At 46.5% G+C, this 12,912-nt stretch overlaps 1 protein-coding gene across 7 annotated transcripts in view; it reads right to left on the bottom strand.

Moving 5' to 3' along the window:
* OSBPL5 (oxysterol binding protein like 5) overlaps nt 1-12,912 on the bottom strand; it is a 175,904-nt gene that overhangs the window by 125,052 nt on the left and 37,940 nt on the right. The window contains exon 1 of one of the 7 annotated variants that reach the window (XM_021403282.1): nt 6,358-6,841. The exons of 2 other annotated variants lie outside the window; for them this stretch is intronic. Coding sequence is in view for 2 of the 5 variants with exons in the window: in XM_021403278.1 (XP_021258953.1) it covers nt 4,508-4,558 (51 nt within the window). In the remaining 3 variants the exon portion in view is untranslated. Of the gene's footprint in view, nt 1-4,507; nt 4,710-5,604; nt 5,753-5,824; nt 5,966-6,357; nt 6,842-12,912 lie in introns of those variants that run through there. 4 more of the 7 variants (XM_021403285.1, XM_021403284.1, XM_021403278.1 and 1 more) reach the window with 4 other exon arrangements.

Here is a 12,912-nt window from a genome sequence, read left to right as displayed (position 1 = left end):
GAAGAAAATGGCACTGCTGCAGCCTCTCTTCACTACTTTATAGAGTGAACATCCAGTATCTTGCTGACACAATGAGATTTGTCTCATTTATATTACAGAATAGCCTAGCCAAAGGCAAGGCCACATTGCACATCGCTACACTGTGTGAACTTACAGAAGGCAGACCTTGACACCGAGAAACCTGTAATCCAAGCAGACATAAGCCAAGACGAAAAAGGCACGTGGAGGCAATGTGACATACCCCTGGCCACATACTTCATCAGGGGCACTTGTGGACAGGAAACACTGCCACACTTTTCACATGTGCTCATGGCTATGGCATCATCCTGGCTTGGCAGCACACCCCACCCTCTCGGAATAGAAAGCTTCCAGCACCTATGCTCAGGTTCTACAAGCCAGAACTTGAATACCAACTCAGAAAAATGGGGTTAGATGCCTTACAGCCCAAGCTTGGTTTACACAGCCTCTAGCCCTGCCCACAAGCAGAGCTGCCGGAGTCTGCTGCAGTGCACAGGTGCATGAGCAAATGAGGAGAGGGTACTGCAATGTGCCTGCACAGCCTGCAGTCCAGAGAGAATTTCAGGTGATAACAGAAGAGTAATTACAGGCAACAAAGCCTGTGTGTGTATCATCAGTCACATCAACATCATGGGCCCTGGTTTGCATTCACCAAGCCTGAGTTAAAACAAACAAAGCCCCCAGACAACCCGGTTATATTCATTCTTTTCAAATTATATATTCTTTTCACAATGGTGCAAAGAGTAAGACAAGAGGTTGTACCAAATTAACAGACATTAAAAGACAATATTTTTAAACCAAACTTGAAAGCATAAAGATGGTTTATTTTGTGCCAAACACACCTGTGCCCTGCTCTAGGCTGATGATAGGGAATGCCATGGAAGGCACCTTATTTTACTGCCTTGCCCACTAATGCTGCCACTGGTATGGCACATTCAGTGTTCGCAGAAAGCCTTCATAATCTGAGTGAGGATTTACTACTTTATGGGGAAAAAACACTGATATTGCTCAGTCTTGAACTATCTTTGACCCACGTATGAAAAAAAGGTCATTAAGTGATCTGTAAATCCAGATTTCTTTTCTCAGTAAGGTAAGGGGGAAAAATTATTCACTGTATCAGCAACTATCAGGCTTGCAGCATTGTGTGAGCTTCTACTCAAAGCAGCACAGCAAGAAGCAGCAGAAAGATTCATTTTATAAAAATGTAAATCTCATCTATTTGCAGCCATACCAGGAGCTTATCAGAATAAACCCCACTGGCCCAGCATTAATCCCAGTGGCAATTTCACATTTGACTTCCAGGGATTTTACAGATGAGCCAGCGGCGACTCCCTGAGCAAACGGTGTGATGTTTGATGAACTGCTGGAAAGCCTCGGTCACCTCCCTTTACTACATACAAGTGATTCCCTCCTGATGCTGAAAGTCATACTAAAACACACACAAAAAAAGAAAAAAGTTGTTGTTTTTTAAAGAAAAAAAAAAAAGCATTTTTCCTTTTTCTTCTGCCAAGATTATCCACGGTGAGTAATAGCTACCCACACTATGCTACATAGCAGAGCTCCCTTCCTCTCCTCAATGGGATGTGGCAATTGTTCACTGCAAGGAAAGAATTCCCCATAATTATAATCTGAAGAAAAAATAAAACAGCAAAACAATTGAACAGTGATACATTGGTGTAGGTTTTGCACTCTTAACTGACATCAAACAGCACAAGTAACAAAAGCCAAACTGTCTGCACTTTGAAGATGGGAAGGAGAAGTACCACACGAGAACAAACTGCATTATCATGGAAGTTAAAAGGACCTTCTAAAATAACTTCATGTTTTTGCTGGGAGAAAACTGGAGAGCTAGCAAGACTCAGATTTTGTGCTTGGAATGCTGGACTGGGATGCAGAAGAATGAAGTTCACATTCAAGCTTTCCACTCAACACTGCAAAACGAGACATCTCATCGCTCAGTGCCTCTCTTCCTGTCTTATGAAGACAAGCATCAGATCTGCTTTTATCCTAGCCTTCGCTGATCAGTTTTGACAGAGTATCCTTTGGGACGCTGCTACAGTAGCACCCCACTTGGGGAATATACACAAAATTGCTTCTACATTATTCCTTGAGGGTACAATTTCACATTGATGGGTTCACTGACAGATGAGGCAGGATGAAGCAGGCAGACTTGCTGCACGAGGATAGCTACACACATCCCAGCTTACTGAGAACACTCAGGTGTTTCTCTCTTGGCTTTAGTCAAAAAATTTGACATTGACACCGTAATCGTAAAAATAGTAACAACTTTGCAGAAACATCCAAATTCACACAGGCTGGGCAAGGAATTTAACAAAGCTCATGCAGAAGTGTATCAAGACTGCCAGCATACCAGAGTTCCGGAGGTTGGCCTGTGACACAGCCATCAGTGACACACCACCAGGCAGGAAGCCCAGAAACACACCTATAAGCAATGAGAGGAGCCTTTCCAATCCAGTGGTTTGATTTATGCATTTACAAGTCCTTTGGTACAAAAGGAACATAAAGGAAACAATGGCACAATTCCAACTGCAGCTCTACAAGCACAACACAACACTAGCTGAGATTACGGAACAAGGAATAGGACTGAGGTGTTTCTCTAGGTTGCAAAAACCAACCACAAGTAGCTGGACTATTCTGACCTGAAAATAAACCCGCTTTTCCCATTGCTCTCCTTTTGTGATAAAGAGAAACCATTTAAGAGTAACTTCTATCAAACTGCTGCCGGCTGCTACCCGTTTTGCAGAATATCCACCTCTGACTCCCTGATCTTTTTGTATTAGACACAATACCTACATCCTAATGCAAGTAAAAAGCCCCTACATTTTGAAACAGAACTTCAGTAATTCAGAACTGTGGAGATTGGTGAAGCAGTCTCACCTTTAGAGTCCCTCAGTGATAATACTCCTGGCAAACAGGCATTACTTCAAGAACTTTTTGCTACTCCCAGGCTCACCTGATCTACACACTTGGCAGAGAGCATCAACAAATCAATTTTCCTCCTGCCACCTCCAGAGAGTAGCAGTGGGCAGAGGCACTTCAGGAAGGAATGGCAGAGCTGCTACTATTTGAAGGCTGGCTTAAAATATACAGCATGCGAAGATATGCTGTGTCCAATTAGCATCACATCAGAAACACATGGGTAATAGATTTTACAGGCAGGAAAATTGCTCCTGAATAGTTACCAGTGAACGCTGAACTGGAGGAGGCAAGCCGGTACGATGCCTCTCGCCTCCCAGGAGGCTGCAAAATGAGGGCAGTGTGTAGCCAGGTCTGAGGAGAGCCACTTCACTTGGGATCTGAGACTGAGTCCTCAGCAGCTTATTTTGGGAAGACCTGGGCAGGGCAAACATTGCTCCTCAGCCCTCTACAGAGGCTCAGCAGCTGCTTATCAAAGGCTGTTTTTCTCCTTCCTCCTCACGCAGCCAGAATGAGCCACGGTGCTGAGGAGGTCAGAACCTGTTATTTCAGCACAACCTGGTATAATTAAATGCACCGCAATCGCACTGCTCCATAAGCAGAGCCATGAGCCCCACATGCTGCAGCAGCACCTGGATGAGTCTGCCTGGTCTCCAAAGCCCGGTGCTCTGCAAAGCACAGCACAAATGCCAGCAGCAAGTCAGGAGTCTGTGTGAGGAGTAAGCAAGCCCAGCCCCAGGCTGAGACAGGCTGGCAGAGCAGGTCTCTTTCTCTCCTGCTGAAACCCACACGTATTTGGCATTCGGATTGTCTGTGCCCATTCCCTGAGCTGCTGCTTGTGTTTCCTTTACCTTAGTAACCATGGTGGGAATGCACAAACACCTACAGTGTGCTGCCTGAGATGTCTCCCATTGAAGCGTGGAGGCGTGAGGAGCAGCATTTCTGACTGAGAAAGTACTGTACTATTAATGTTCCAAAGGCAGGCAGGCCAGGAGAAGAAACACTAAATGCAGCTTTTTCCTGAATAAAGCAGTGAGGTCAAATAGCACAAATCCATGCAGCTGCAGAGGGAGCTCTGTGCTTCGTGGCTCAGAGCAGCTGACATGCTTCATGGCAGTCTGAGTTTTGCCTCTTAAGCTCTTGATCCAGTCCTAAGCGACCTCCTGCACCAGTAACACTGACAGTCTCTCAGTGGCTGCCTGCGGACAACAGGCCCCTTACACATGAAACAAAGCTAACCCAATTCAGACTGGCATTACTAAAATGTCTATGATCTGCAAATATACAATGAGCAAGTCAAGTCCAAGCTGTGATCTGAACATAGCATGCAATACACTCCAGACATTGCCCATTACAGACTGCAGGAACAGCCTTTCCCTAGAGGCATCCCAGACTCCAAACAGCAGTGCTTCACTGGACGCTGAGCCCTTTTCCTCCTGCTGGAGCCACAAAAAGCACCTCACTAAGGTTAAACACCTAAAGCCAAGCTAAATACCTAACCCGGCAATGGAAACTGAACCACCTGTACTGTACAAGCCTCCCTCCCACTCACCTGATGAATCAGTGTTGCAATAATGCGCAGAGAAATTAAATTAAGTCCCATGGAAAGATTACAGCAGTAAATCCTCCTTTCAGTTACATCCCCACAACTGCATGATTAAATCATTCCTCAGGTTTACACTGCCTGCTTCAGACCAGAACAGGCTGCAGGCAGGACTAAGGCCCGGCATTTTTTTCCCTTGAATCGAGGAATGGCCATTCCTGCCTCAATCACTGGTGGCACAAAATAAGCCCAGGTGTCTGGCCACACCTCCTGGCTGCCCCATATCGTGAGCCAGCTCAGCTGTCCCTTCCTCATCTGGCTCAGGGGCACCTGCCACCCTTTCATCAAGAAAGCTGACCACCTACAGAGAGAAGCAGCTGAGCATCTAAGGGCTCGCCTCTCTCCCTGTCCGGCACTCTGCTGGGGAAACCTGCCACCAAGGAGGGCAGCTGGGGACATAGTGTGGCAGCTGCCCGCTGTTGTTTAGACCCTGCAGAGAGGGAAGGGATATTTTGACAAGATACTACTACAGCTGGATGAAGCAAGGAGGTAACTATACGGCTTAAAGGCAGAACTTCCCTTCTCATTATTTTAAACGATGGTTTCTCACTACTGCACTGTAGGTTTGTGTGGCACTTGAAAAACGTGGTTGCCGATCCACCAAACAGCTAAGTACGTCCTTGCGTATTTCATTCTCCAGGAATACTACCTCACTTCATTTAGTTCAAGCTAAAAGCATCCTCAAACTCTAGTCCACTCGGTTCTCAGACAACAGCGCATATTGTCTGCAGTATCCATGCGTACCTAGAGGTAATTATCATCCTCACTAGCACATAAGCAATTAATATCAGTGGAGACAGTCTCCCAGCTGTTTCCTTACCACCTTGGAATAAATCCATTAAAAACGGGTCCACTGACAAGACATGCCCATGTCCATACTAGCGATGTCACCTTCAGCCCCCACCCCATACCATGCAGCCGCACACCTCCACCCAGCCCTGCCACACCAGAGTGCTGCACAGGGACACCCCATGGCTCCCAGAGCCGAACCCTAAACGGAGCATGAACAGCAAACGCCCGGACACAATACACAGCAGTGGCATTACCTTCCGGGAGCCCCCAAAGCCCAGTCTCTAACTGCAATCACTTTGCTCATAAATGCAGCGGGGTACCGTGTTCTGTTGAAAAACGGGCAGCCTGCCTGCGTTGAGGGTTCTTTTTAGGGGTTGTCTGGGGGTTGCTGGCGTTTGTAGGGTGGCTCTTGGGGGCAGAGGCTGCGAGGCAGCCGAGCCGCGGGCCGGAGGTGGGGGACCCGGCGCTCCTTACCTGGCCGGGGCGAGCCGGGCCCCGCGCGGCGCCGCCTTCAGCACGCCGCGCCCCGCCACGCCGCCCGCATCGCCGCCGGACCGCAACGCGTGGACTGCGGCCGAGGGCACGCGCGGGCCCCGCGGAACCGCACGGAGCTACGGGCCGCGGCCGGACAGCTGCTCGGGGAGGCGGCGGCAGGAAATACCAAAAGACTGATCCAACCACGCTAGGGAGGGAGGGAAGAAAGGGGGGGAAGAAAGGAAAAAATAGAAGGGGAGGGGAAACAAAAAAAGGAGGAAAAAAGAAAGGAAGCGTGCAAAATGCGGGCGGGATCGGCGCGGAGCGGGGGTCGGGGCTTTCCTCCTCCTTTCCCCCCAGCCTGGCTTTCTCTTCTCCCCGACACAGGGAGAGGCTGAAGCCAAAGCGAAAGCCGGAGCGAATAAACAAAACAAAAAGCCCTGAGCGGCAAGAAGGCACGCGCACCCCCAGGCAGGCAGCCAGCCGCGCTTGGGGTGCGCCGACCCTACGTGTAAGGTAACAGAAAAGCCAACCTGCAGGAACGGCCACGCCGAAGCCCTCCGGCTGCGGGAGCGCTTGGTCTCAGCATCCGGCCATCCTCCTCCTCCGACGCCGTGACTCGAAGCGCCCGGGCGATGTGCAGCCCTGACACGCAGGCGGGCGCGCTCCCGGCTTCACGCGTGCATCCAGAGCGAAACGATCAGCCCCGCGGCAAGCGGAGCCCCGAGCTCCTCCAGACGAGGAGGACGGCCCTGTCGGAGGCGGCCGCAGCCCCCCGGGGGAGGGAGGACTTGGCGGGGGATCCGGTGCAGCACCGCGATCGCAGCGTGACGTGGCCCCACGCGTTTGACTGCCCCTGCCTCTCCTGCGCCCCACAAATCCCACGAGTCGATGCTGGATCAGGGCAGGAGCTGAAGAACTTCACGCCTCCTCCACCGCTGTGGAAAAGATAAAGGCAAGCATCCACCCAGACTCTTGGTAGCGGCAGAGTTAGAAGACACCCAACTTTCTGAAATCAAAATCACATGAAGGGATAACGTGACCAGTATGCGTGTCTGACTTGCATCCCCGAGCCTGAGTCACCCACTTACAGCAAAGCGAAGCAACGTGAAGCTCAGGCTCTCGCTTCTGAAACCAGAAGTGTTGAACCAGACGCTTGGAGTGCCCCGCTTCCCCACCCTTACCAGGAAAAGCCAGATCCTTTTTCACTTTAGCACACAAAACCTCAAAGCCAAGGCCCAGACCCATGACACTCTTCATGCTGTGCAGCAAGGCAGCTTCCACTCCAAAGAGAAACGACTCACTCACAGATTTAAGAAAATTGGAATTCCTTCAAAACAATAATCTCAGCTTGAATGAGGAAAGTTTTTCACATCCACAGCCTCCAGTCAACTACAGCCAGACTACGGGCATTCATCCCACACCACTCATGCCCATGTACCCGATGTTAGTCAGCAAAGGCAGTTATCTAGTGAGCTGAGCAGGATGCAGAGCAGCATGCACCGTACCTGTCTGGGAACAGATCACAGTGCAGGAGCAGCATCTATTTGTACTCGTTCCTTGAAGATCCAGTGCAAGATAAGACTATAAACAGGTCATAAAATAGACCATAAACAGATCAAGCATGCTAAAGCCGCTGTCAGTACTTAGGCAAACTTGGAATAGCCCAGTGCTCTGCAAAACACACCCACATCAGACACCACAGGTGGAGGAGCAAGCAACTTCACCCCCCCCCAGGCCAAATTCCTACCCACAGCAAAGCACCCAGCACCTCACACAGGGACCCAGCTCCTGGGCTTTGACAGCATTTTTCTAGGTGGTGGATAAGAGGGGGAAAAAAGACATGCACACAACCAAGTATCACAAAAAAATAACAAATCTATAACACTACCACAATCTGTACTATTCAAGAACTCTCAGGGGTGTTTTCTTCCCATTAAATAAGCCCCAGAATCACTTGCATAGGTAGGTGATTATTAAATTCACCAGCATTTGTAGTGATTTCTGCCATGATCTGCAAGGTATAGAGCTATATCGTGATTCCAGCTGCCTTCAGGTTGGTGAGGGTTTTGACTTAATCCTCACCAGGGTTTTAGGGTATGTCTGTATGGCATAATGCATGTGACATTAGTGGTGTGAACAATCAAAGCAAAATACTCACTAGTGAAACTGTTAATATTTTTTGCATAAAATGGAACCATCAGAGTAAATTTCCATCAGACTGATGCTTTGCATCATGTGGCCATGGCATTTCTGATGTGGTCCAGGGAGCCCTGAAATTGGATTTGCTGTGCTTTCAGACCTTGTGCCAGATGGGTCCTCAGACTCTGCGTTGAACAAGAAGAGCTACATCCATCACTTTCCGTTGGCCTGACTGCCAAAGATAAGACCTGGACCCATGCTCTCCTTTATAAACACCACACAGGAAAGCATGGAAAACAAACCACACGAGCGCTACTATGTTTAAATGCTATTTTCCACAGCCCTCTAGCGTCTGTTATGGTAACAGCTATTCAGAAGGCACGACATCTGCTCGATCTCTGCTGGTTATGACTGCTACGCTTGTGCTGCTCATGCAGACAAACCTGAGCTGACCAGAAAATTCTAACGGAGCGGCTGTGGGTTACAGAACTCATGGCCCAAATGTGCAGGCATTTACCCAGCGTTTGGGCTGGGGTTTGCTATGTGCACCAGCCTCCGTGCTAACAACACCTGAGCTCCTTTGCTTAAAGGTAATTCATCAGCGTCACCAGATATGATGTAACCCTTTGACAAAAGCTCTCTGAGGGGTGCACCCAGCAGTTGGGGTTGAGGTCCCTTTTGGCTTCATTTCTCCTTTGCAAGAAACCAAACCTCCTTTTAGAGGGTCTGCAGCTGTGATAATTTCTTAGGGCGTTTTCCAGTGTTCACAACACTTACACTTTTCACCACAGCAATAAAACTGTCCTAAGAGAGCTTGTAAAGTAGTGTGAACTCTATCATAAGCAAGGGTAACAAAACCAGCAAAGCACAATAAGCTGTAATTGTAGTGCTGGGAGGGTGAAATCAGAGTGATTCTGTTGTGTTACTCCAATCTTGACAGTGCAATAACACAACCCAGATAGCTTAATAGTTTGGGCACATAAAAATTACATCAAGTGTATTTTCACGACAACCCTGAGAGATGTGTGACAATGCAGTATCAGCACTGTTTAAAAATGGTAATAAAGGGAAACCAAGAGGTGAGCTGCAGCAACAGACCTCACTCGGTGCCTTCAGGTCAGCAGACTGCTATTTACTCTAGGGAATGAATGCAACTCTTTCCTCTTCAAAACCTTCACCTTTAGCTAACTATTGAGCTGCTCTTCCCCCCAACAGACATAGGACTCCACCAGTATGAAATGCAAATACATATCCATTTTGCAATGTCCACAAGGCTCACATTTTATGCTTTCCTGTATCTCACAACATATCTTTAACAGTTCTACAAGCTCCTGCTTGTGATTGGAAAGGTTATTAAATACCATAAAAGCCATCTGATATATTTATTAGCCTCCATTAAAATGGAAATTGAAAGAGCAATCATATTCATACCCTTATAATTAGTACAACATCTCTACAGCCATAACCACATAAATCAGACATCAATGAATGGCTGTTAGCATCGTGAGATACTTGCCCTTAAGCCCATGACATATAGAGAGACAAGAAGCAGGAAGCTTTAAAACAAATGAGTTACAAAAAAAAGAAATCAAACATTAATCTTTATCTTCAGGCATAAACTTCACCACAGCTGCATATGATTAATGATACAAAAAAGATCGCTTTTTACTCACATGCATTTTCCAGTGCAAAGTTCCTTAGCAAAACTATTTGACGCCATAACTGGGTATAGCAGGAGTTCCTCATTCACAGATCACACACTGCATCTGTTTAGAGCCCAAAAATGTGAGTCCACAGCTAAGCGTGCTTGCTCATTTTACATTTTGAAAAACAGATCTACTGCCAAACCAAGTTCTTAATTGCAAATTTGCTAGAACGGGTCTCTGGGGAAGTTAGAAAAAGCATCAACAGCTCCTGGGAGCTTACGGAGATTGGAGTTCTCTTGCGGCAAAAGGTAGAGGAAAATTTTCAGCAAATGATGACTGCCGAAAGTTGGGGCCCCGCATGGGAGGCTGCATGGTGAATCACAAGTGCAGGGAATATCAGCTTTGCAAAGACATTCACGTCACACTGCACAGCATAAAAGCAGCAGTGTGAAGATTTCACAGCTGGCAGCGGGCAAGCATCAAAAGGAGCTGAATGCCACCTTGTTTTGATACCGCAGGCTGCGCGTCTGTTTACTTATCAACTCCTGTCTGTTAGTCCATGTTCCCTGCTGAGATGATGTTTCTGGCAGGTTTTTTTCCTCTGTCAGCAAAGGTAATTTTTCCTGAGTGTTTCAACAGTGAGGACTTTTCTCCTGGCTAATATACACACTGTGCCATGCTGGAGGGCTGTTCCAGTACTAGAGAAGACAGAGTAAGTAAGTAATCTAAGCTTCTTTCTTTACCCATACACTGTGGTCAGAAGATTTGGGCAAAGAGGTTATCTGGTATGGGATTTCACCCAATGGGCTAAGATTCCAGAGAGCTTACAAGCCATTCACTGTGCTGCTGTGCCTGTAAAAGAGGGTTTCAGGAACCAGTTTCCAGCAATATGTTCAGGTAAAGGCTTTGGAGGCAGTTTTGAAGACCGGTCTGTAGCAAAATAAAAGATAACAAATGTTCTTATGTTCTTTGTGTTCTCTGTATGACCTGTCATATACCTACATAGCACTTTGCTTTCTACGACCTTAGCCCTCGAAAGTGTTTTTCAGGAATCTTAAACACAGTGTCATCTCAACCACTTGAGGTTTAGCTGTGACTACCTGAAGTCCTCATTTCTTATTGCTCATGTGATAGCTGTTCAAATCAAGCACCACAAACTTACTTTATTCTCCACTAAATGTCTAAGACAACAAATTAATCTGAATACTGCCATTATGGCCTCGGCGTAAAAGAATAAATCAAAGAGAGCTTGGTAACCATTAATTTGCTCCTGCAGGCCTGGGTATTCACTACCTGCAGCCCAACAGGCTGAGCTGATTTGGTGAACAAGGTTCCTTCTGCAGCTAGCAGCAGGCTGGAAAGCAGCTGGGACATCCAGGATATGACAAACTGTCCAGTGAAATCTGGGCTAGATTTCAAAGCCCCTCGAGAAATACGACATGAAACCAAATTGCTATTCATAAACATTCCAATAGCTCTCGCTCTTGGTAATGTTTCAAACTAATTGCTAAGCAAACTGGCTGTTACAAAGCCTTGAAGGATATAGCTAAAATATTCACATATATGTAAATACATACACGCACACATACAAACATACATGTAGATGAACTCTGTGTGGGTGGATCAGATTGGAATATCCTCATCATTATGGATAGCGGACATGTTTCTGGATGATAAAAATTTCCTCAGCAGCTAATGGGAAACGTCCAAACAAAGTCAAACTTTTAAAACGTGCAGTTTGCTTTTCTTCCTGCCGCAGATAAACTTTGGAACAGATGCCAGCAAGCTTAATCTGACTGAACTGAATGCTGTTGTCAAGCAGGAAACATTACAAGGAGGAAAAACATAAACACATCTCTTTATAAATGATACAGGCCCACAGATCTTCGCATAGGCAAGTAACGATCTCCCTCCGGCTTTTTACTGAGCACTACTCTCTCCATAGATAAATGTGGATCTTGGCAGACAGGAACAGTTTAGTCCTGCTTCGTTCATTACCTCGTTCTCTGCAGAGAGAAGCGTTTTGACTTGCAGACAACTGAATCTAATGCCTGACACCCACCATATGCTATTGATCTGGAAGTCAGGAAGGCAGTCACAAATCTGATCTATGGGTAGATTTGCAATAGCACTGTATCATATTCCGAAGTTTGTGGCTGCTTCTAAACATTATGTCTTTGTTCTCATAATTGACCCCTTTTACTTTGCCTGACTCTTGACTCATTCTCACAGCCAGCTCATCTCCGATAAATCATAGAATCTCTCATTGCCTCCTTCTTGCTCTGCTCTCTGAAATCCATTTCTATATACATCTGTGATCAAGCAAATAGTCTCCTTAACTGCTGCAATTAATTTTAAGAGTTCTTTTTTATTGCTGGTGCCTCCCATGAACAGGACACCTCGACTTGCCACAGAGGCTTGAAGGAGATCAGGAAACAAGAGTATGATGATATTTTCTGCTACTGTTGAAGGACAGCTGGCTTATTGCTTTGCCTGCACTGAGGGCTACCAATATTTTTCCCTTCTGTTGCTGTAGACAGGGAGACCTGTCCAGTGTTCCTATCACAAATTAGTTGTAGAAGTATAACATGAAAGAGTAAAGCCTCAAAGAAATTTCTTTTTCCCCTTAACTGATCGAATAGTATCAAAGCCTATGCTCTGAATTACAACCCAAGAATGCAATACATGAAGGTTTGTTTCAGAACAAAAGATCTGTCTCCTTTATGCCGTGAAGAACTTTATTTGATCCCACAACCACCGACTAGATCTGTGCTATTGAAGTACAAACACAAAGGCAGTCTCGCAGAGGATGGCTGGATTTAGCCACTGTTTTAGTCTTGAAACTGTGGAATAATAGCCTGGGAAGTATGAGGTCACTGCAGAGAACTGTAGATATTTGCTCCATCACTTTGCAAATAAAATTATTATTGTCCAGCTGCTTTTAGACCTAATGACTTTCATTGTTCCACTGGTATTTATAACATCTCCTGATCCACTCATACAGTGAAATTTGGCCTGCTGTGTGCATGGCTTTCTCACGCTACTGGTACATTAGCAAGGAGGAATAGATCTGCAGGGCTAAGCTGTTGGTACTGAGGATGCAATATCCACACTATTTGCATTTCAGAGGGTTGGCTTTGGGTGAGCTCTGATCTTGTAGTATCAAGTCAGAATCCATCAGCAGCTACAGTGAATTAGGTATGCTCCTAGAGTACATCTTTCTATACTATTTCACTGAGAAGGAGTCCACATTTTTGTACTCTGAGGCTGCTCTGGCTGTGAATCAGAGAGCAGTAAATA

This window comes from Numida meleagris, chromosome 6, assembly GCF_002078875.1.
Source record: "Numida meleagris isolate 19003 breed g44 Domestic line chromosome 6, NumMel1.0, whole genome shotgun sequence".
Classification (NCBI taxonomy): Eukaryota; Metazoa; Chordata; class Aves; order Galliformes; family Numididae; genus Numida; species Numida meleagris.
Note: the sequence above shows the minus strand (reverse complement) of the source record. Positions and strands in the feature narration are given on the sequence as shown.